The 23401-nt window shown below is 37.1% G+C and overlaps 1 protein-coding gene across 10 annotated transcripts in view; it reads left to right on the top strand.

The window, feature by feature from the left end:
* Positions 1–23401, top strand: part of USH2A (usherin) — a 373658-nt gene that overhangs the window by 220112 nt on the left and 130145 nt on the right. For all 10 annotated transcript variants that reach the window (XR_013181496.1, XM_077175908.1, XM_077175909.1 and 7 more), the window contains 3 exons: positions 14255–14405; positions 14574–14716; positions 22663–23291. Coding sequence is in view for 9 of the 10 variants with exons in the window: in XM_077175908.1 (XP_077032023.1) it covers positions 14255–14405; positions 14574–14716; positions 22663–23291 (923 nt within the window). In the remaining variant the exon portion in view is untranslated. The remainder of the gene's footprint in view (positions 1–14254; positions 14406–14573; positions 14717–22662; positions 23292–23401) is intronic.

The following is a 23401-nucleotide window of genomic DNA, read 5'->3' as shown; positions in this document are numbered from 1 at the left end:
GGATTCTTTTGTTCTTTATCTTCTATGTTAACAGAAAGTTCTTAGTGAAAAATTGTGACCATATCCTTTCTACAGGAACTTTGAGGAGAGACCAGGATAGAGCAGGGAGTGGGGAAGAGCTCTCCTGCATCTCTCATCAATGAGCTAGCTAATTACAAAGGGTCAGTAGCAAGCCGTGTAAATTGGCCATTCCATTTCCTTTTGTCCAGAAAGGTGATTTCATGGGGATATAAGGGTAGGATTCCAAAAGTGCTTGTGTGGGAAACTGGAAGTTTCTGTTCTACTGAAACAGTAATTCTTCTCTACTCTCTGCAGTATTGAACTGGTTGTCATTTTCATTAGTGCTACTTTCTTCTTTTATTCTCTTCTCCCAGGCTGTTCAGCACACCTTTCAGTGAGCTCATACTGTGTCCATTCTTGATGTTGGATGGGTGTTTTGCATGGCAAGAGACAAGAGAAGTCTCATTCCTGAACAGTTGTGTCTTCAAACTCTGGCAGTGGGAGGCACAGAGATGCCCTCTTTGCTGCTCACTTTCCTAAATTGCAGCCAGTTAGGGCTCAGCCTGACTCCACGCATTGTAAAGGTTGCTTTGAATTGAAGCTTAGTGTAAGTCCCAAAACTCTTGGGGAGTTTTGCCAGCAGGCAGTGACACTCCAACTATGTCTTTTTCTTCTGATTGCCTCTTTCTCTTTGCCTTTGCACCCTGTGCTTTTGGGGCTCGGCAGATCTCCCATAGTTCCAGCTGTGTTCTTTCCATGCTGCAGACACAAAGCACCTGCATTTAGCATCTCCTCAATTCCTTTGTCTCTTCTAGAGCATCACGAAACACCTGGGACAAGAAGATCAAACCAGCAATTTTAGTTGCCTGGAAGAACATGGATGTGTTTTGCTTGCTTAGGGAGAGCCAGTTGAGGCAGGGAGAACTGTGCAGCAGCTAATTGATCATCTATAAGCAGGCAATTAACCTCACTGAAGAGGTCTCACTCAGGTCTTTCCAAAACCTTGGCCCTAGAGTGAGATCCAGACTGTACCTAAAAGCTCTTAGAAGAAATCTGTACTAGGGAAGATGCCATGCTGAAAAACTACAGCTTGATTTACTAAAGAAATACTAGGAGAATATCTAGAAATGGGGCAAATGGGCTGTTGTGAAATTTAGAGGTAGATCATTATTTAAAACTATTACCTACTATCACATTAACCTATTTCAGACCAATTTCAATTGTACATGAAAAAGAACATGATTTAGAAGAACTGTGCCAATTTTATATAATCTCAAGCTTATTCATTCTGGAGCTTTTTTTACTTTTGATTTTTCTTTTCATTCTCAGCAAATCTGAAGTAGATTTTTCAGTATTGTAACTGAAGTCAGCAATGCTTATGTGATAAGTTAGGCTCTGCTGAAGGAATTCTACAATAAAATGCTGTTGAAATTCCTGGTGAAAACATAAAGAAGACATTTGAAAAATCACACCATGAATTTTGTCTTTAGAACCATTTCCCAGATATATGTAAGTACTCGGAAACAGATCAATTTTTGTGTTACTTTGCTGCAATGATTTGTGCTGCTTTTCTAAAAAGCCCATGTTTTTATACTTTCTTTTTTTGACAAATCCTGCCCCTATAGGGTTTGGAATAAAATTTCATTTTCATTAACTGTCAGCAGAGGCAAATATCTGTGAGTTTTTTATTTTTTCATAGGTTTGCTGAGTTTTTTTTTGGTCATGTCAATCTGTATTTTCTGCACATGAAGATTCTGCACATCTAGATTATGGGAGTTAGCTGGTGATCATAAACCTTTTGGGTAAAGTGGCAAGGTTTGAAGGCTTGAACCACTTTGCACAATTCGGGAAGTTTTGAAGTTCCTCTGCCTGCAATGACCTCTACACCTCCAGCAGAGTTCTGTCACCCTGTTGCATATTTGTCATATTTCCATCTTAGGGAAAAAATCCTAATGGGGAAAAAATTGAAGGTTTTTTAAGATCTTCCTGAGGTTTAAATGTAGAGGAAATCAAATCCCTGTTCTTTTCCTTTCTTTAGCTAGGGAAAAAATTAGAGATAATCTTTTTAAACATCATGGCCATGAAAGTGCTTTTGCATTTTTTTGCTGGTTCTATATACAGTTAAAAATTACTCTTAGTAACTACATTTTGAGAGTTTTCTCTGTAGTTTGGAAAATTGAAATTGAATAAAAAATATCTGAAATTTTATATCTGAATTCTTAAAACACTTTGCAGAAAAGAAGTATTTTTCCTTCCTATAGTTAATGATTTGTTCTGGTAGTATTTCAAGCTTGACTTTTCCCTACTTTTCTTAGTGTTCTTTTCCTGTTACACCTATGTTGTTAACTTTAACTCAGTTGGCTGAGTACCTGAGGAGAAATAAGCTTCTCTATAAAGGCAGAAAAAGGGAGAGAAAATGGAAATTGAATGAGAATTAGTGATTAGAGTCACCACTTCTCCTCTGGTGTTCCTATAATGCAGTGTTGGTGTGTGCTATCCTCTTTCTTTCAACAAAGGTAACTATAAGAGTCTACAGCCCTTAAAGGTTGATTCCTGACATTTGACAGCTTTTTCCTCACTGTTCTTTTCTTTCTGAATGTTATTTTTGTGTCTGCATGAATGTGCAGATGCACACAGACAAAAATGTATATGATATATCAGTATATGCATGTTCATGTATAATGATTGCTTTCTGTCTTTTTTTATCTTTGGATCTCTATGCAGATCATGCTTATTCCTCTGACAAAGAAATACTGTGCTCTTAGATTAATTCCAGCTGAGTAAAATGAGAAGGGGAATTAATGTATTTCATGTTGCTGGGGGATATGTCCACCATTGAATTATATTAATCCTTACTGTTTGTATACTGACCTGTTTACTTTGATGATTTTTACAAATATATCTGCCAATTCAGATTTCCAGTAGGTGACTGAGGATTGCTATTCCCATTTTACAGACACAGAGAGAGAGGCATGTGTTAGCAGCAGAAGGTAAAAGAAAATTTTATACTCCTCATGCTGGAAAGTATAATATACATGTCACAAAGTTTGTCAGCCTTTTTTCTTAGACTGACTTAGCTTTTTTCTTAGCTTAGACTGGGGGATTGCGTCTCTATGAAAGGTGTCACCATAGTTTAATGCAGCCAGTATGTACAGAGAAAATGCATGCATTCAGGTTGACTGAGTTCAGATTATCTAAAAACTTCTAATAATATATAAAGAAAAGAAGTTGAATAACTGAAGAGATGGCATTATATAAAGAAAAAATACTTCTCTTTTCTCTATTTTTCTTTAAGTTGAAGTTATGAGTACTCTTACATACTAAGTAGCCTATTTAAGAGGGTTATTCATAAGAAATTGATACTGCTGTCCAAAATACTCAACTGATGGCTGTAATCTGAATTAATCAGCTGTAAATTTTCTGTGTGAAGGATTTAGCCCTTTGTTTGAAAAATGAACAAAGGAGAAGTTTCCTGTGGCTGTTTACTTTTTGTCAAAAGATTGAAGAAAATCTGTATTTTAGAGAGTAAATATTGCCAAGATATTTAGTTTACTTCAACCTCTGATTAATAGTGCATGCATTTTGGGGTAAATACTCTAAAATGTCCTGTGGCACAGAAGGCAGAACACATTTAGCCTCATTTGGGTTTGAGTAAAGCACAATGGTGTTAAAATTACTTTAATCAATTAGGCTACCTGATTTTGAACAAGATGACAGTAGTCAAGGTCTTTTCAGTAAAAATACTTGTGAGCAGATCATTTATTGTTGTATATTGACACGCTACCACCAATTCCAGTGAATTTATGTGTTCTTCAGTATTATCTAAGGAAATGAAGCCCGGAGATAATTCATAGAAATGGTTTATTTGTTACAAGTGTCTAGAACAGGGCATTAACTGATGGGTAGCTACTTAATAATGCTGTATGAACATTCCTATGTGGATAGCTTGGCTATAAAAGGTTGTAATCCTTTTACCCTATTCATCAGAGAAGTCAGCTGTATATTTTGAACAGATTATTTCAGTGTGGGAGTAGTCTTGCCCGAATTGATTTTTATTCACCCTAAATATTAAATATTTACCTTCAGAATATAACACCTATATCATATTTCTGTCAATTGAAATGCTGTATTTAGTGGGGAACTGTGATGGGTTAAAAACAGTCAGGGATTTTTGTCACAGTTAGGTGCAATGGAGGTGTTACCTTTGATATTCTTTCATAGCTTTTCTTTGTTAGAACACTAGCTGAAAAAAAGGAGATCTGGATCATTCATCTTGTCTCCCAGTTGCTGGACAGTGTATTAATTTCTGGGTTCTTAAGCAGACAATGCAGAATAATGTCCACCTATGCTGTTGAAACTCTGCTGTTGGGTGTAGGGGGAAGTCATTTATTGGGGGAAAAGAGAGCAGATGCTGTTGTAATGTGGGGCTGATGACACTTCCCAGGCCGGGGTGGGGGAATGTGCACAGCAGCAGCACAGGGCAGGAGGAGAAGGTGCTGAGTTCTGCGGTTCATGGCTCTGGATGGATGCTCTTTATCAGTGCTGGTGCTCAGCATAAGCATCAGGATGTGATCCTATTGCTATTTTCTAATACAGCTTAATTTATTGATACCACAGCTGTTGGACTGGACCCTAACGTGAAGTGACAGCCATAGCATTGCAGTTGGCATTTCGAGGAGTGATAAGAATTCTTGTTTACTCTGTAAATGTGGTGGCTCAGATTTGTCAGCCTTGGCCTCGTGTATTACATAAGAGAATAATACACAGTGTTTTGTTGTTATTTTTCCTAATTATATCAGTTTTATTTCCAGAACTAAAATTTTGATTCTTCTCTATTCCATTGTGCAGATTACACCCCTGAGAGTTTTGCATGTTGATCAATGGCAGGGTTTGGTTATATAGGAAAAAACCACTCCATACTAGCAATGATGACAGATACAATTAAATTAATTCTTTGCTGTCTCCTTTGATGTACACAGATTTTCCTCATTAATATTGATGGACTTCAGAGTCACAAGCACATGTTGGGGGTAGGGGGAAGAAAGCCCCTGAATGTTGTATTTTGCTTTTTGTGGAGCTGACTATATCGCTTTATGTTTAAATGTAAGGAAAGCTGCTGACAGTTTTGATATATTAAATTATAACTGAGAACTAATTCAAGGATCAAAGATACTCTTTGGGAGACATCACTTTACTGGTAGGAAAAATCATTACCTTTTTTCCCAGTCTCATGTATTTGTACTGTATGTCTTGGAAATATCATTCCCTACAGTTTCTGAATCTTGATGTTTAATTTAACGCAAAGGTCTTTGAGCAGCACAATGGGAGGGGGGCTTCTGTTAGTGAAACCTGGTAGAAGGAAATTGAAATGTACATGTTTTTTCTCATTTATCAAAGAAGTGCAAAAATCTAAACTGACATTTTATATCAAATGAATTATGAACTGTGTACCTCATACCTAAGGGAACAACAGCTAAATTAGACTTTTGTTAAAAAGAGACAGAGAGAATAAAAATAGGCTTTTAATAAAATATACACTCATTTTTGGTATTTTTTTCTGAATCTGACATATACTATACTTTGCAGAAGAAAACTAGAGAATATAGGCCACTTCAAAGTCTATATGCTTTGAATGCCATAGAGTAAATTGAGAAGCAGGTTAAGATGACACACAAACCAGAGTTTCTACTTAATAGATATTGTGGCTTTGATATTTTTGTTTTCAGCCTTGTCCAACTCAGGTGAGCAGGAAAAGTTAATATGCTTTTTAATAGCATGAAGATTGGAGCAAAGTAAGTAGTATATACTTCAGGGGGGGTTGCTAGGGGATTTTTGGTTAGTTGGGTTTTTTTAGTCTTCCATTTGTGAGAATGTGGTTGCTACTGAAACAGACTTCCAGGGAGCAAAATTTTACAAGACACCTGATGGAACCTTAAGAAGTCAATTTTCAAAGAATTATGCAATCGGTATTCTACTGGCATGGCTTCTACTGTCTTGAGGTGAACAACATTTCTTGCAAGCAAAGACAAGACTCCCAGTCTGTAAAGTTAGAGTTTTTGACTCATTTTGACACTGAGTCAAAGCATTTTTGTGATTACCCTATATATCATAAGGAATTAAGTAGGAGCTGTGAACAAAAGCCAGCTTTGTGTTGCCTTGATTACTAGGAGCAGAAACTTTAGGGAACCTCTTTTCCTCCTCTTTCTGCAAGTAAGGAAAGAATTTGTGAGATGGAAGTCTGTTCTGGCTGCAGTTGTTTTGTGGCCAAAAGGTAGTCCAGTGACCTGGATCTCACAGATACCTGTAGGATATTCAAGATATAATAAGACTGCACCACCCACTGTGTGTAGTGGCTCCCTAACACCAGCTAATCTGTCATCTTGTCAGATCCATTTCCTATTTATGGGCACTCTCAAGCTTGGTTTCCATCAGAAATGGTAGTATTTCATACCATCCATTATGTACCACAGAGAAATTTATGGATTAAAAATAACTACAGGTAATCTTATTGCAGAGCTAATTTATTTGAACCCCTGCATTGTTCTCCAGTCTGTACTTACAGTAATATATAAACTGAGGCTTCTGTCAAAATGCACATCAACTGGTAGCACTGCGGGTGGTCTGTTCTTTAACAGGGTGGTCTGTTCTTTAGCAGTCCACCAGCACATCCATATTGCAGGAGAGCAGTATGAAGAGACTTCTTATTTAATGAGACTTCTTATTTAGTAAGAGCATTCACATGTTTTCCAGTATCCCATTTTCTTTACATTCAGCTGAGAGTGCTGTATTTTCTTAGTTTCTTTTGCCACGTTGGATGGAGATAGAATCATAGAATCATTTAGGTTGGAAAAGATCTTTAAGGTCATCAACCAACCATTAACCGAACATGACCACCACTAATCCGTGTCCCTAAGCACCACATCTGCACACCTTTTAAATACCTCCAGGGATGGTGACTCTACCTCTTCCCTGGGCAGTCTGTTTCAATGCTTGACAACCCTGTCTAGCTAATAATCATTTGCAGAAGCCATGTCCACTTGTTCAAGTAGAATGGTGCTTTCTGGTTTTGAATATCTGATGTTATCCTTTTTCCTTCAGTCATAGAATAAATCAATATTAAAACTTAATTTTTAAGGGATTATGCTTCAGAACAATGCATATGCTTCTTGTAACATCACCACCTCTGTGCCTTTTCCTTTTTCTTTTATCTTTCTTTTCTTCTATGGAATTAGAATCCCCTTCAAAGAATTATTAGGCTGAAAAAGAGTTAATTGGGAAATCAGCTCATGCCATCTTCTTTCCTTAAAATTGTAAATTATCTCATTTTATTTAAGTATTCATTTAGTCTGATGGAGATTTAAAAACTTTTTTGCAGAAGTTTAATCCCATTGCCGTGTGTCCTGTTTCCCAGGACACACATTTCTGTGTATCCTGGGAAACATTCTCTATCTTTGCAAAACTTCTGCAAAGTTGAAGATAGTATGTCTATCCTTACTGTTCTTTTAACTACATAGGTTTAAACTTTCTTCCCTTGGCTTTTCCCAACCACGAGTGATAAAATTCGGGGGTTTTTTTGTTGTTTTTGGGGAGTCTCTGGATTTCCAGAACTAGAAACTGTTTAGTTTCAAACAAGAAGCTGCAAGATTAAAAGCCACCCTCCAATACTCTGAAATTCTGGCATCAACATTAAGAAAAAGTTTTTAATTTAGCCAACAGTCTGCTCACCAGCAATCACCAGAGGTGTTTCTATCAGTGTGGAAGGTACCATGCCTGCCTCTGGTTATATCTCTCTGATTCCAGACACTAATTATAAAGAAAGCTGTAAGATTTTGAAGATGATGTCAAATTCTTTCATCTTTTTCCTTTGAAAAAACGAACCTAAGCCCAAAATTGCTAAACAACCAACTACAAAAAAGTCCAATAATAATAATTATTGCAATTCAAAAAAAACCTTCCGAACTTAATTTCTAAAGCCAGTTCATGCAGGAAGCTGAAGTTGTTGCATGATGATAGACAGGATCTTATTCCCACTGCACTTGCCACATCTGTCCCCCTAACTTAAAACAGGCAGATCTGATAGTTTCTTAAAGCTATTTTAACGAGATATTTCATTTTCCAGTAGTCAGTGTCACAGTTAACCAGCAAGAGCTGTTTCTTCAATTGCAGCTTCTACCTGATTCTTTAATACCTTTCCTTATGGTTTTTCTTCGTAGTATTAAAAAAAAATTAATTTTGTTATATGGCAGTTGTTGGCTTGCCATCCTTCTGAATAGTCCTTTTGAATAATTGGTTTTTCTGGGCAGTTATAAATTCTAGCCAATGTCCTCACTACAGGTATTAAAATCATTAATCATTCAGCTAATTGCTTATTGGCATTCTTTTGTAGCTTTTAGAGTTTAGTAAAGTTCTTGCTGAGTAAGATGGACAAACTTCCACCTAACATGAGGAAGGAAGGCAGGTTGCTTCTTATGGAAAGGTGAGGTGACAAATCTGTAAGACATTTTTATAGTGTTGACCTCAGTGAAATGTAACATTTAGGAAACGAGCATCTCTTACACGGATTTCCACTTGAGACCCATGCCCAGGTTGCAGGTGTTGAGGTTGTACATGAAGAAAAGTTCATTAAAAGGAGGGGAAGGTCTGATTGGTTTGGGTTTTGGTTTTGGAGGTGGAGGGGCTTTTTGTTTGTTTTTTGTTTGTCTGTTTGTTTGTGGAACAATATTAATGAGGAATAAGTAAGCCTGCTTTGGGATTTCAAAAGACAATTGTCTTAAACCTTGGGTCTGCAGGTCATGGAGTAAGTTGATTTTTAGAGCCCTACTAAAATTATGCTTTGCTGGCAGGAATACTAAACAGTGAAAGTGCAGAAAAATCCACAGTTAGAACTTACATACTCAATCCAGATAAAGATAAATTTTAGATTTTTTTCAAACATCTTATTTTATTTCTCTGAATGATATTGTATCGTACAGGTAACGTTAAGGATTAATGCTAAAATGCTCTTCTGAATAGATTTACAAAACCATTTCTTTTCAAATGAAATTACTATTACAGCAGAAAGCAGAGGTGTAAAACAGGATAGATCATGAAGAGAGAACAAGGTATTTCTGTACCCGGTTGATATTATACTTCCAGAAAAAAACATTTCACTAACATGAGGTGTGAACAAGTTTGGACTTACTCTAAGTTTACAAAGGCTTTAGGCTACTTCTTTATATCTCTCAATTTGCTTTTGGCCAAAACACAGCATCCTTTCTTCCCAAGATAAATGTGCCAGAGAGGGGATAGCAAGAGGGCCACCATGAACCTTTCACATTTTGTGTTCCAAAATGCAAGGATGTCCATTGAATAAGGGTTCCTTGTCCTTGGTATGTGTATTGTTAGGTGGAGCTATATCTGTAACTGAAAATATCCAGCAGTGAAATTATAATATTAGAAAGAAAATCCAAAAATGTTCTGTGCATTCTCTTGTGATTGAGAGTGGGAGAAATATCATGGTTGCAAATATTTATTAAATGAAAAAATCAAGACCAACTCTTATATTCAGTATATGCTGAGAAGGAAAAATAATGGGAAAGAGTTAAAAACCAAACCAGAGTAAACTTTGGTGAACCTGTGAAGATAAGAAACAGAAAAAACAATCTTCTGGTTTGCTAAGAGATAAAGGTTTATAACTAGCATGCTCTTCTAATGATGACATATGGCCCAGCATCATGGCCTGTCTTTCTCTGAAATGAAACTAAAACACATGCTGAAGTTGAGAATTATGGGGAGTGCAATGACTGGAATTATTTGGACTGAGCAAACCACTAGATAAAAGGCATACCTGAGAAAATCAGAAGAAACAAATGTCAAAGTGCAGAACATACTGGCATTAAAAGTGCCATAATAAGATGATCTCAATATGGGCACCTAAAATAGGAAATGAATCAGGAGGACCTAAACAAGCACTACAATGAGATAAAGAAATGGGTTTTGTGAATTGAACCTGGAAAAGAGGAAGAGTAGTCATGACAGAGCAAGACACTCATCTAAAGGCAGTCGGAGTGGAACTTTTCCTTGCTGTTTTGGTGCAAATGCTGGAGAGCCTATTTTCCTTCTCCCCTGTAATTAAATCCCTGCAGTTATCATTTGCATCCATGTGTATGAAATATATTTTGATAAGATACAAATGCTAAATATTTTGTATATGCAGATGTGACAGCTTATAGAGTTACATATTCATAGCTCCAAAATCTTCAAGATGCCTATCTGGAGATATTATGGATACATTTGGGTCAGTATATCTGATCACTGTTAAAAAGAGTGACACTTCAAAGTTGGTATGAGTTTGTACCAATTTTATAGATATGTAATCAAGCTCTGCTTTTCTTCTGGCTTTTCTTCTTCTTATGAAAGGAAACATTTTTATAACTAAATAATAATTTATTGTCCTAATAGTTCACCTTTTAATAGTCCTGCTCAAAGTCATCTACTTTCAGAAAATTTACATTTCAGATAAATCCTTATCATAAATATAATGAATACCTCTCAGAAAAAAAATAAGCTTTCAACGTGGAATAAACATTTCAGCACAATCATTTCACACAATGATTGCTGTCCTAAAATAAACAAATACTTACAAAGCTGACTATTTTTGCACATGTTATTTAAGATAAAGAAATTGTGGCAAAAAGTTGAAGCCCTTTTCAAAGGCTGCTTAGCACTTTACTGGCTGAAGAGGGAACAGGTCTTTCTCAATCCATCTGCATGTACCTGAGTATTTGGAATACAATATATCATTGTCATCTTGAAACAGTCTTCAGTTTTTATTGTTTTCTGGAACTGTTTATTAATTATTTGATTAGAATTGACATCTGATTAAATATTTTATTCTGCCTTTGTAGTCTCTTGATATACAAAGCATGACTTTCTGCCCTCCTATGTGAGGATTTACTGGGCTAGATGTTGATTCAGTAGGTTGCAAGTGGAGTGCTTGCCCCCTGAGGGTCATATTAAAGCTCGAGGGGAGATTTTTGAGCAACACTGCATCCTAAAGACGATATATCAAGCTGATAGATACATGGCTCTTCTGTTGAGAAATTCACAGTAGAATTATTGCTTGTTGCCAGTTATTACTTGGATAGTGAGGAGTCTCTTGGGGATGTGGATTGGATAAAAAGGGTTAAGCTGGGGGAAATGTTACACTCAAGACCTTGATGATGAGGAATGCTTGAAATAGTCAGAGGATGTTTTGTGTGCAAATTAGAATTACCATTTTGGGGGGTAAGTGCTCTGCCGTTTTAATGAGCAAATCGTGATTAGTTTAATAGAGCACCTTTCTCATTATGACTCAGCAGAGACTTGACAATTTATTTGCTGTACCCTCCTGCCCCCCTGCCCCATTCCTTTGGAGAACACTCACTAGTACATCACTGAGGAAATTCTCTGTGGGCTACAGGAAGCCATTCAGATAAATACAGCTGCTGTATATTGAAACATGTTGGTTTGAAAGTAGTGGGCTTGGCTTGTTCTACCAACAAGACTCAGGGTCAGGCGACTTTCACAGTAGAGATTTGTCCAAATTTTCTGCTCTTCCCTATGCTGTGCTTTTGTTGGTAGAAGAGATTTGAACATTTAGCTGAGATTACCTACGCCATTAAAATAACATCCAGACTGTGGAATTGTTATTGACATTTAGACAGCTACATCTTTGTTTTTTGATGAACATTCCTGTATCGCTATAATAACCACCTCTATACATACATAAAGCTTAATCTGAGCTTTTACTTTGTAGATCTCAGAGAGCTTTACAAAGAAGGATCAGTATTATTATCTCCATTTAACAGACTGGTAAATGAAAGACAAAGGTGAAATCATGTGTCCTGACAGAGCTGCAAATAAATTTAATGCTTTTGCTTCCTCAGTGAGTTGCCTCACACTGTCCCCTCAATAACGTGAACTTTGACTTCCTGGCCAAATTACTAGGTCGGTTAATTAGATTCATTTTTAGATGTAGCTTTTTTTGCTGTGTCGAATTTCTGTGTGAACTTTAAAAACTGGTGTATTTTAATCTGCAGACAGTTTCGTTTCAAATGAGGTAGTACCCAGCTTTGAACGAATATTGACTCTTTCTGTTGATGTCAGCTTAGAAAAACACTTAAAAACCCTGAAGTAAAAATTTTTACTTTCATTGCATCATCTTTCTTGTGCTATCTCAGTTTGACTTCAAGAATCACCTTATAAAGGATGCCAAAATAATACATGATTATCTGGGAGTACTGTACTTTACATCCATAAGTTTTAAAACCTTTTATTGCTCAACTTAAGCCCAACTCTACTTATGTTGGTGCTAAATAGAACAATGTTATGTCAGGTAAATAAATGAGTTTTCCATTTTACTGTGAGAGTGAATGTCATGTGCAGAGACATTTGGTGTGCAAATGTTTGTTTTTGATGGCTCAGCTGGAGGGATATTGGAGCTATTTAAGTTAAGCCAGCCACCTTTTTCTCTCTGAGGTGAAGTGCTCACAAGCTCATTATTGGCCTTGAAGGTGTTGGCATGGGATTTGCAGACCATGAATTATATAAATCTCAGAGATTTTCTGGATTTGGAAACAGGAAGATTTTCAAGTTTACTTGGGATTTACCAGAGCCTTTTCCCCTAGATGTAGATAACAGCAGCAGAAAAAAGCATCCAAACACATGGATCATGCCCCCATATTATATGTTTTCTTTTTCACAGTGACAGAGAGGAGCAGAAGGAAATGAGGGAAGCTGGAGGTTCTGTTGTACTTCATCTTGTTCTGAAAAAAACCAGGAGGGCTGTAGGGCTAGGGGTCAATACCAGAAGTACCTGATAACTCCAGCACCCCAGAAGCCAGCTTTTAGTAAAAATTTTGTATGAGAACTGACAGATCTTGAAATTAATGTAAAGGGAATAAGTTTCTTAGGTTGAAGCAGGACATGTTTTGTGCCTTTCCCTGTAATACAATTTGGATATGGAGATGAAAAATGTGGAAGTGCCCCAGATGTAAGTATAATCAGAGTAAAAATATCAGATGCTAGTTCACATATCTGTTAATGTATATATCAGTATAAATAAAAACTATTAGATGTGATTGATGTCTTTCTTTTTGAAGTTGATGCATTCTTTCACCTGTCTCAGGGAGAGAATGACTCACACAGTGTATCACAAAGTCTGTTTCTTCCCTCTTAGTAACCACCTCATACACAGGTGGTAAATGAAAATAATAAAGCTTACTGTAAAGTACTGTTTGCTCATCTTAAAACTTACAACTTAGGCCCTGAGGCTTACAACTACACTTTAAGTTAGAGACCTGTGAGACTGGTTTTTCTTCAAAAGAGACAAGAAGAAAATAACAGCAATGAAAAAGAATTCATGTTAGAAAGACCAAAGGAAAAAAGGCAAATGGTAACTACTAGACCATGAAAAGCAAAACTATTATACAAGAGTTTGAATTACAAAGGCAGTAACTTTCCAGTGCTTTAACTCTAGAAAAGAGCTACAGAGATATGGCTACAGATGTGTTGTATATAAAAGTTACAGATGTGTTTAAATACAGAAAGTTTCTTCAACAGATTGATCTCTTGTTAAAGAAAAAGCGAAGCCATAAACTCACAGGTGTAAATTGTCATAGTTCTTTTTACTGCATGCAGTGAAATTTGCAGCAGTGAAAGGTCATTGGTGGTATCATTACTGACACATTTTGATCTGCAGTTCCTTGGACTTCATAAAAATTAATTTCCTTAACAAAACAGTGGGCTACAGACTGAGACTTCAGTGAATCTATTTTGATTTCTATCTAAAGATCTTCTTAACGTAAAATTTCTTCTGTTTCTTAAATTATTATTAATTTGTAAGGGCAAGAAGGTATCTGAATGATAAAAAGTCTGATCAATTTTACTCATACTGGGTAACATTTCTGTGAGCATTTCCTTAGCTTCTCAGGGTGGCAGAGCTGGGCACAGGGAGAAACAGATAATATTTGAACAGGTGGTAGAAAATATGTTGCTTCGGAATTACTTTTGGTGTTTGGAGGTTTGCTTTTAGCAAGATGATATTCACATATTGGAAAGAAGAAAATTAAGAATCAGCATTGTTCAGTAGTGAAAATGTTAAACTAAATGGACCATGTTAACATTACTGTTGATCCTGAGGAACAGTTTTTCCAGTATATGGAGCATTCTGTTTCCACACGGCATATGTTCTCCATGGTTTTCTCTGCTCTAATTCATCCGTGTTTTTCAACAGCTCCAGATGGCGTGATGCCTCCAAGGCTTTCATCTGCCACTCCGACCAGTCTTCAGGTTGTCTGGTCTACACCAGTTCGCAACAATGCCCCGGGCGCGCCCAGCTACCGACTCCAGATGCGGCGGCGGCGTTCTGCTGGTGACATTCTAGAGTACGCAGAGCAGCAAGGCCACCATCCGCTGCTGAGCAAGAAAAGTCCCCTTCCCTTGAACACGGCTCACCTTTAGGGTGGCTGGTCTTGTTACAAGACTTAATGTTTTAGTCTTTCTTGATGTGCTGGGATGTGTTCTGAAGTAACTCATGCTGTTTTTCTTTGCAGTTTGCTTCCCAGCCCTACTGCTTCCTTACAGCACAGGGTTGGAGACCTGCAGCCCTACACTGAGTATGAGATGAGAGTGGTTGCCTCCAATGGTTATGGCAATGCTTACAGCAACTGGACTTCAATGACTACAGCAGAGGACAGTAAGCCATCAGATCTTATTTAGCTCCCTTTAGCAGAAAATATAAATAACAGTCTAGCTGCCATTGTACTTAATTTCTTTAAGTTATCTAGCTTTCTCAGTTATATAGCAGTAATGTATTTCCTTCCCTAGTATTAACTTGAAGTAAAAACTCCGAAAGGATCAAGTATCTGTTTTCTTACATATTCATTTAAAAATATGGATCTTTACATACATATTTTGTGCAGCAGTATCTTATTTCTATATAAAATATCCCTCCAGCCAGTATATGGTTAGTTTAAGATACACTGGTAAGTACAGCTTTGTAAGTGGTGTTTCTTTATATTCTGGGACTTGATTCTGATTTCAGTCATATTAGAGAAAATAAGTTGAAGTTAATAGTATACGACAGTTGTCTTATCTCTGTGTTGAGAATACTCAAGCTACCACAGAACTTTTTATTCCCAGTGATCTTTGTTAATTCAAAGTAGAGGCCTACTGGTCTGAAATTGGGTTTGTCATTGTCAATCCCATCACTTTCATTGTTAATAGTTCTATGTTCTCCAGACTCACTCCCTACAATTTTTTCAACAGTCCCTTTATTTAGCAACCAGATGTCAGAGTATAGGTACAGCCAGTTAGTTAACAGGATAGGATTTTGCACCTGATTCAATATGTAAGCAAAAAAATATGACAGAATTTGAGCTTATCATTTGTAATACAAACAGAAAACACACATTTTCCAGATTTTTTTTTTAAGAAACTGAGCTGTTAGCTTTCTTGTACAAGGTAGCAGGATATCTAACATTGGCAAATATTCAGTGTTGGTGACTCAACTTGATTTTAGTCCCTTCTCTAAATGGTCAGCTGTCTATATTGAGAAAACGTTGAGTAGAAAATGTTTTTTTCCCACAACTTTAAAACATTTTTTCTTTGAAGCTGAGCAAATGATTCACAACAGAAATTTATGTGATAAATTCATTTAAGCTCCAAAGGTATTAATGCTTCTATGAACATTCTACCTAAAAGTAAATGTAAGTTCTGAACTTGGTTTTTAGGTACCAGACCTGTGTTAACTATCTGTAGCAATTCTTGCAGGGATTCAGTTATATCAGTACATTGTTTGCTAATAAAAGTGGATACAATACTATTGAACTTGTCTGAATTCGTAGTCAAAATGCCACCAGTCTCCTAAGACTATTTTTTTCAAATTGCAATAGTTATTTAGCTCTGGTCTGATAGTTCACATAGTGTTTCTTTTCACATACAAGGATGACAGAAGTACATTTCAAAGGCATCACTTGTTACTGATATAAAAAATATTTTTGTGCTAAGTAGTAGGTGTACAATTTTAAAATTCTCTTTTGAGGAGTTAGGGGTAGGTGGAAAACCCACACAGGAGATGCAACAGTATCCAACAGCTTTCATCATTAAAAAAAACCCAGCCAACTTTCAGTGGTGACACAGGACTCTGTGTCATTGTGGAGAGCTGCCATCTGTGAAAGGATATTCAGCTCAATTGCTTAAGACTGAATGATTGTCATTGGGTCTAAGCAGTGGTTTTTTCAAGGTTTCAACATGATTCTTATGAAACTGCCTGTACTGACAGTTTGTTGCAGAAGTACACTTAATTCCTGGCCCTGCTAACCAACAGAATTTGACTTTTTAAAGTACAATTTAATAGTGGAAATTTCCCATATCTCTTACTCTGTTGAACTAGATGTGTGTCTACATGTTCTTACTGAATTTTATTCTGTAAATATATGTCTTTTTGTCTCACCAAAGCATAAAGTACCTGTAGGCATAAAAAATATGCATGTGTGTGTCTGTGTGCACATACACTTGACAGCAATAGATGTGAATCAAACATCCATTTTTAAAGTCAGTAGAACTCCAGTAATACAAGTTGATGATTTCACAGTATATCTGTGTATTATATTTAATTTATGATAAATATGTGGTAAAATAGGAGGATATTGGGAATCATTAAGGCAAAATTAGTAAATGCTGCTATAAAAATATGTTGTATCGGACAATGGAAGATCTTAATATACAGATTAGTAGGTTTGGGTATTTTTTAATGCTAGAAAACATGCAATAAAGAATTTTCAAATACTTCCATTTACATGATTGTGACACTAGTAACTGATCCATGCATTTTTAAAAGTCTAACCTGCCCATGCCAGATTACAAAAATACACATAACTATGAATATTTTAAAACCTGCTAAACATGCATTAATAAAAGATGTTTGTTCCAGTGATCTTGATAAGTATAACATCATATTTACTGCCAGAATATCTACAGATAGAAGCATTTGATGAAGTTTCTGAATTAGAGCTTGCTTTCAGTAACTTGAATGTAAATTTCTGATAGCTCTCTTGCAATCAGTGTAAAGGCCACCGAACTGAGGTCAGTATGTACCATTGAACGGAGAACAGAATCTCATACATTGTATTCAGAAATAAAACTAAACCTTCTAGATATAATGAAGAAGATACAAGTTAGGTTTTCCTTTTAGCTACGGGAAGCCTTTGAGGTCTCTGGGATTTGCAAAGACATTGGTTACAGTTACTTGAAGCTGCCCCAATGGCAGCTCCTGGGTTCCTATGGTGTAGATTTAGGACTTGCAAAATTATATTGTCTGATACATTGTTCAGATGGATATCTCCCAAATGAGAGAAGTGCTTTTTCTAGTGCTTGTGAAAATACACCATGGCTTGGACAAGTTCTAAGATAGCAAAATTTCTACTTTAAAGAAAAGCTTCCTGTTACTTGATTAGCTTTTGAACAGCCCAGAACCTGTTTGCAGCCCAGTGAGCTGCATACAGCAGAACATCTCAGTCACCAGCACATTCTCTGACGTGGCTACATTTTGATTCTGTGCATCAGTATACAACTCTGGTATGGAGAGCTCTTATTAAGGCCCTTTTAAAAGTGTCTGACTTGCACTGGCAGGAAAAGAAGATTTTGCAAGGTACCTAAGAGGTAGTCCAATTTTTTATTTCTTACATAAATGACATCAAGTCCATCTCTTTTATACACAATGAAGTTATAGGCCAGCCCAATGTTTCTTCACAGTAAGTAAGGGCAAAAGCACACAGTAGTCACTGGAGATCATTACAAATTGAAGTTGCTGGAGATAAAAAAAGCAATTAAAAATAAATTTAAAAAAAGAGCTCCTGCAACGTATCAGCTGAGCTACTTCTTGTCAAATCAGGAGAGCATTATTCCTGTCATAGAGAGTGCTATGGTGTTCTCATCTGTCATGTTTTGGTTCCAGGATGAAAAGCCTTAGTCTGTGGGGATATCTCATCACAGATTAAACTTCCTCATGACAGGAAGAGGAGGGTCAGGCACTGGTCTCTTCTCTGTGCTGACCAGTGGCAGGACCCAAGGGAATGGCCTGAAGTTGTGTCAGGGGAGGTTTACATTGGGTATTAGAAAAAAGTTCTTCTCTCAAAGGCTGGTTGGACACAGCTGGTTGGACACAGCACATCAAGACAGGCTTCCCAGGGAAGTGTTCACAGCCCAAGCTTGACAGAGTTCAGGAAGTGTTTGGACACCACTCTGAGGCACATGGTGTGACTCCTGGGAATATCCTGTGCAGAGTCAAGAGTTGTGCTTTGATGATCCTGATGGGTCCCTTCCAACTCAAGATATTCTATGATTCTTGGTTCTCCTAAATCTTCCTGACGAAGATTTGACAATGAAGAGAGACAGTGCACAACAAGAGGGTAAATAAAGCAGTTTGCCACCTTTGGAATCTCTTGCTTTCTCTGCTAATGATATTTTTGTCTGAGAAGACAGGTCCCCTACTTTAGTTATGTAAGTTAGGTCCATATAATTGAGGTATATAAACTAATCCATAAATAGTTGATGTGAATGTGTTCACATGAGCTCAAAAAAGAAAAATGGAAATTGAAACAAGAGAAGATAAAACCTGGTGAGGTGACAAGAAGAAGAGAAATCATGTGAAATACCTGACAGGACAAATAGCAAAAGGAAAGAACACATTAAGCTGATGTAGTAGTGGCACATATGATATATATGATCATATGATATATAGTGCAAACTGCCCATGCATAATCCTACAGATTAGGAATTAGAACTTTATTGACCGGTAGAACTGAAGTTCTGGAACCAATGTACATTTGGAGCAGTAGAGGGCAACAAGTCTTAATACGCTGAAGACAGCTCCTAATACATATTTGAAGGGGTTCATATGGATTTCATGTCATTGCATGAACAGCTTAATGACTTTTGAGCTCTGTGATCTCATGTGATAAAAGATTCCTGTGGTCCCTAATGCCCAGAGCTACACAATTTGGGTTTGCTGCTGGGTACAATCAGCAGTACATGAAAGACACCAGATTCTGTTAATACGTATAATTTCATTGTCTCTGTTTCTAAAAAGAGTAAATGATTCAAGAGTAAAAGGCACAGAATTTTTATTCTGCTTAGTGAGAGAGTTTGCCAGCAAATCAGGTATTTCTCATTAGCTTTAAAGGGCATCAGTCTTGGTACATGTCTTAGTATATTAAATGTAAATGTAGATTCCTCCCAAAAAATACTACCATGAGAGTATAACTCCTTGCTTTCCAAGTCTCACAGTAAGTAAACAAATGTATTGTTTTAGTCAGGGAATTAAAAAATATTAATGACATTTTTGTGCCTTTATTTAAAATCAAGTCTGAACTTTTGAAGCAGATGAGCAAAGTAGTCTACCATAAAAGATAATTTCATTTGCCAAAATGAAACTACCTTCTAGTATTACTACTGTAATGAAATGGTTTGAAATATGAACTAAGAATCTTAAGGACAAAGATGCCCACTGTTCCATCTTCAGTAGTTACTTCTATAAACAATTACATCCATGTAAAAAGCTTTATGATTTTATTTTCATCATTGACAGGCTGAGCTGTGTAGCTGTCATACTTTGCAGTCTTCCCTCCAGTGACAACCACACTGACAACATGTTATACTCCACATTGATTTTACAGTTAAGGAGCTGATTGTGATATATAGGGATTTTAAGAATTCAGCTGAGAGGATGACTTTTGCCTTTTATCATTCCATTAAAATTTTATAACCATCTTTTTCATGTCATTTCATCCATGAATTCTTACTTTAGAAAGTGATAGCTACTGCTGCGAGCATAACTTTTTTCATGTTCAGAGCTTTTTATTGTATTAGCAAACTATCCCAATTATAGTTAATACTCATGTTTTACATAATTGTGGTGACCCTTTCAACCAAGCAGTATTGTGCTAGTTGATTTGTACATAGAATTAGATGATTCTGCTTGCCATTTAAAGAGAAGCTGCACTGAATGAGAGTTGGGGACCAGGATTTAATGCTTTCCCATCCAGTGGGGCCAATTAAGCATCTCTCAAACGTCTTGTTTGAACTCAGAAAGTCTTAAAAGTCTCTCTTTTAAAAGGGCAGTAGGGAATGTGTGAGTAGGTATGCTAGCTACCAAAATACACTTTTTTGAGGGGAAGGGGAGGGACCAGGGGGACCCAAAGCTGAAGTTTGACAGCTCCTCCTGTACATTACAGATTGTCCTTAAGGAATAAGTCTGAACTCGGGGGGCATTGAAGCTCAGGTTCAACTAATTACCATGAATGTTTCACCTGTAATGCCTGCAACTTATTCAGTAGGAGTATAAAGGCTTGGCTGTTCCCTTACAGCAAACTGCTTGAATATTGGGGGGCTTTTCTGTTGTGGCTTTTTTCTCCCTCCTGCGGATGCTCACAGTGCAATAGCTTATGAGCTATAATTAGATGAAATGCAAATTTGTAGTTCAGTGGTAAATATTGTATTTCAGCTTCTTTCCCCTACTAAACTAGAATTTGCAGCAACTGATTTTCAAGGTCTTTAATTCCAAAGCAAATTCTCCTCCTTCCCTTCCACCTCAGAAAAATTTGGTTTACAGAATATAAATCTAATTCAGATTTACACTTCCACCTCTCCATCTCTCACTGAGGTCTAAATAATGGACCAAATTTTGTTCCAACTTACGACCTAATTGATTTTACCCAGGAGTACATGCAAATAGAATTTAATTACTCTTTACAACAGATCATCTTTTGTACTTGCAAATTCAGAGATCTAAATTAATCCTAGTGTGCACAAGCATTAAATACAGAACTCCATCCTTATTATCACTGTGAGTAGAGGAGGATATGTGATACAGCTGAGCTTTATGGAGTTGCTTTGTGATGCATCATATAATGAAAGAAAAAACAGTGTTACTTTTCAAATTTAAAAGCAAAAAAAAAAAGATAAGCTTGCTGTCCCAATTTTACAACAGTGTTTTGACAGACATTACTGGAATAATCCTGATGTACCTCTCTTTGTATGTGGGAGGAGAACAGGGGCTTTTGACTGCTTCAGCTGTTACTCTAAAATATAGAAGAAGCAACTCATTGTGCTGGATTTGATTCCTCCTCCCCCCCCCCCCCCCCCCTTAAAATTTATCAGGAATTATTTAACTTTTGGTGAAGTAAATTATTCTTCCTATAATGTTCCTTCTGGTTTGGACACCAGGAATTAAATAATAATGTTGTTGACTACAACAGAATTCAGTATATGCTATGGCACCTCCCCTGAAGTCTTGGCACACCCACAATCACTGACGAGTTTTAAATTTTTGAACACCTATATTTCCAAATGTAGGTCCCTTCTTTTCCCTCTCCCCCTGCAAATCCCCAAATCTAAAGCTATTTTAAACAATTACTAAATCCAAGTATATCTTTTTTTAAGATTTCAATAAAATGTAATGTTCACAGAAAAATCTCATAAATGTCAAAATTGCTGTGGGCAGAATAGGGGAGAATATAGTATTTTCTTGATCTGCTGTAGCAATTTATAGATTTCAGGACGTGGTTTATAAGAATGCTAAATGTTCTGGAATTACAGCTGTTACTGATCAGTGATTGAGCCAGATTTGTGTTATTGCACCATGTTCATGCTTGTACCTAGAGAGCAGTAAAGCCTCAATATAATAAAAAGCACCTGCATTTTAAATGAAATTTCAATTGAAAAACTTAACAGCCCTTCAAATTGCAGAATTTAACGCAGCCCAGTAAAGCTTAAATAACACTTTGCCTCCACAGGCTGAGGGTTTTGCATTCAAGGTGACTTGATTGTGTCGCATGGTGAAATTATTTACAATTAAGGAATTTCTCTGGAGGGCTGCAGAGTATTTGCTGTTCCACAACACCTATGCAGGCATATGGTCGGTCTTTTTCAGTATTCATGGAAGCTCCTGAACCTTTATGATAATTGAATCAGTTAGAGTGCTGAGTGGAGCAAGCATAAAACCTGTTAACCTAAAGGTCAGATCTGTGCATTGTTTATTTATCAGTAGGTGAAAAAGCTAAATCGGCAGCTTCTGTCACAGTCGAAGTAAAAAATCACCTATAATATTAACAGGGAGTAGATAAATTGCAAAAAATGGATTAGAATTATAAACAGAATGAAGTAAAATATTGAATATATAATGAGAGATGCAGTAGAGACTTACTGAGCTGTAAAATACACAGCATTGTTATGCCTGTGCTGTTGGTTGCAATTAGTATCTAGCACTCTAGAAAAACATCCCCAAAAGCTAGAACTGCAGGTCTACAGTAATACTGAGCCACACACTTTCTCCTCATGCAAACAGCACTGATAGGGCACTTCTGAGACACAGGAGGAAAAAGGATGCAGAAGAGGAGGGAGGAGGGTTGGGATGAGGAAAGGTGAGCAGCTTGCCTTTAGAGGAGAGAGCCATATATTCATCCCCTGAATATCTGGGCCTACGTTTTCCAAAGAAACAGGCTGTTTAGTAGACCTGAGCTCCTTTACAGATTTTTGAGTCTCATTTGGTGAGTACATCTTGCTGATACTGATTTCAAAAATCACAAATTGTTAGTAATTTCTCTTTCCTTTTTTTTAAATTTTATTTTTATTTTATTACAGAGCCTGGACCTTTAGATCCACCACTTCTATTGGATGTTACATCAAGGGCAGCAAGCATCACCTGGCAGCATCCTTTAAAGCCAAATGGCATTATCACACATTATAATATTTACCAAAATGGCCAACTGCATGCTACAGTGCCAGGAACTACATCTAACTGCACTGTAGAAGACTTACATCCTTACACTGCCTATGTGTTTCAGGTGGAAGGATGCACTTCTGAAGGATGTTCTCTTTCACCCACAACCCCAGAAATACAAACTCTTCCAGATGCCCCTGAGGACATTCCTGCTCCAGAACTCTATTCTGATACTCCAACTTCTGTGGTCATATCCTGGCAACCACCTGCTCGCCCAAATGGTTTGGTAGAAAACCTTACAATAGAGAGGAGGGTGAAAGGAACAGAACAAATCTCAACTGTGGTGCATCTCCCCTTTGGTCAGTCCATGAGCTACATTGACCAGAGCACTGCTCTGAGCCCTTGGCAGAAATTTGAGTACAGAGTTCTGATGAGCACCCTGCATGGGAGCACGAACAGCAGTGCCTGGGCAGAAGTTACCACCAGACCTTCAAGACCTGCAGGTGTTCAGCCTCCTGATGCAGAAGCATTGGGACCCTATTCAGTCAAGGTAGGAATAATTCTCATTGCCTCATGGCTTTAACGTGTTTTTCTTGTAACAACTGGGTATTTAAGAGAGACATCTACTGGCTGAGCCAACAGACTTCATTGCTGCAGGGT

This window comes from Agelaius phoeniceus, chromosome 3, assembly GCF_051311805.1.
Source record: "Agelaius phoeniceus isolate bAgePho1 chromosome 3, bAgePho1.hap1, whole genome shotgun sequence".
NCBI lineage: Eukaryota > Metazoa > Chordata > Aves > Passeriformes > Icteridae > Agelaius > Agelaius phoeniceus.
This window is presented reverse-complemented; position numbering and strand designations above follow the sequence as displayed.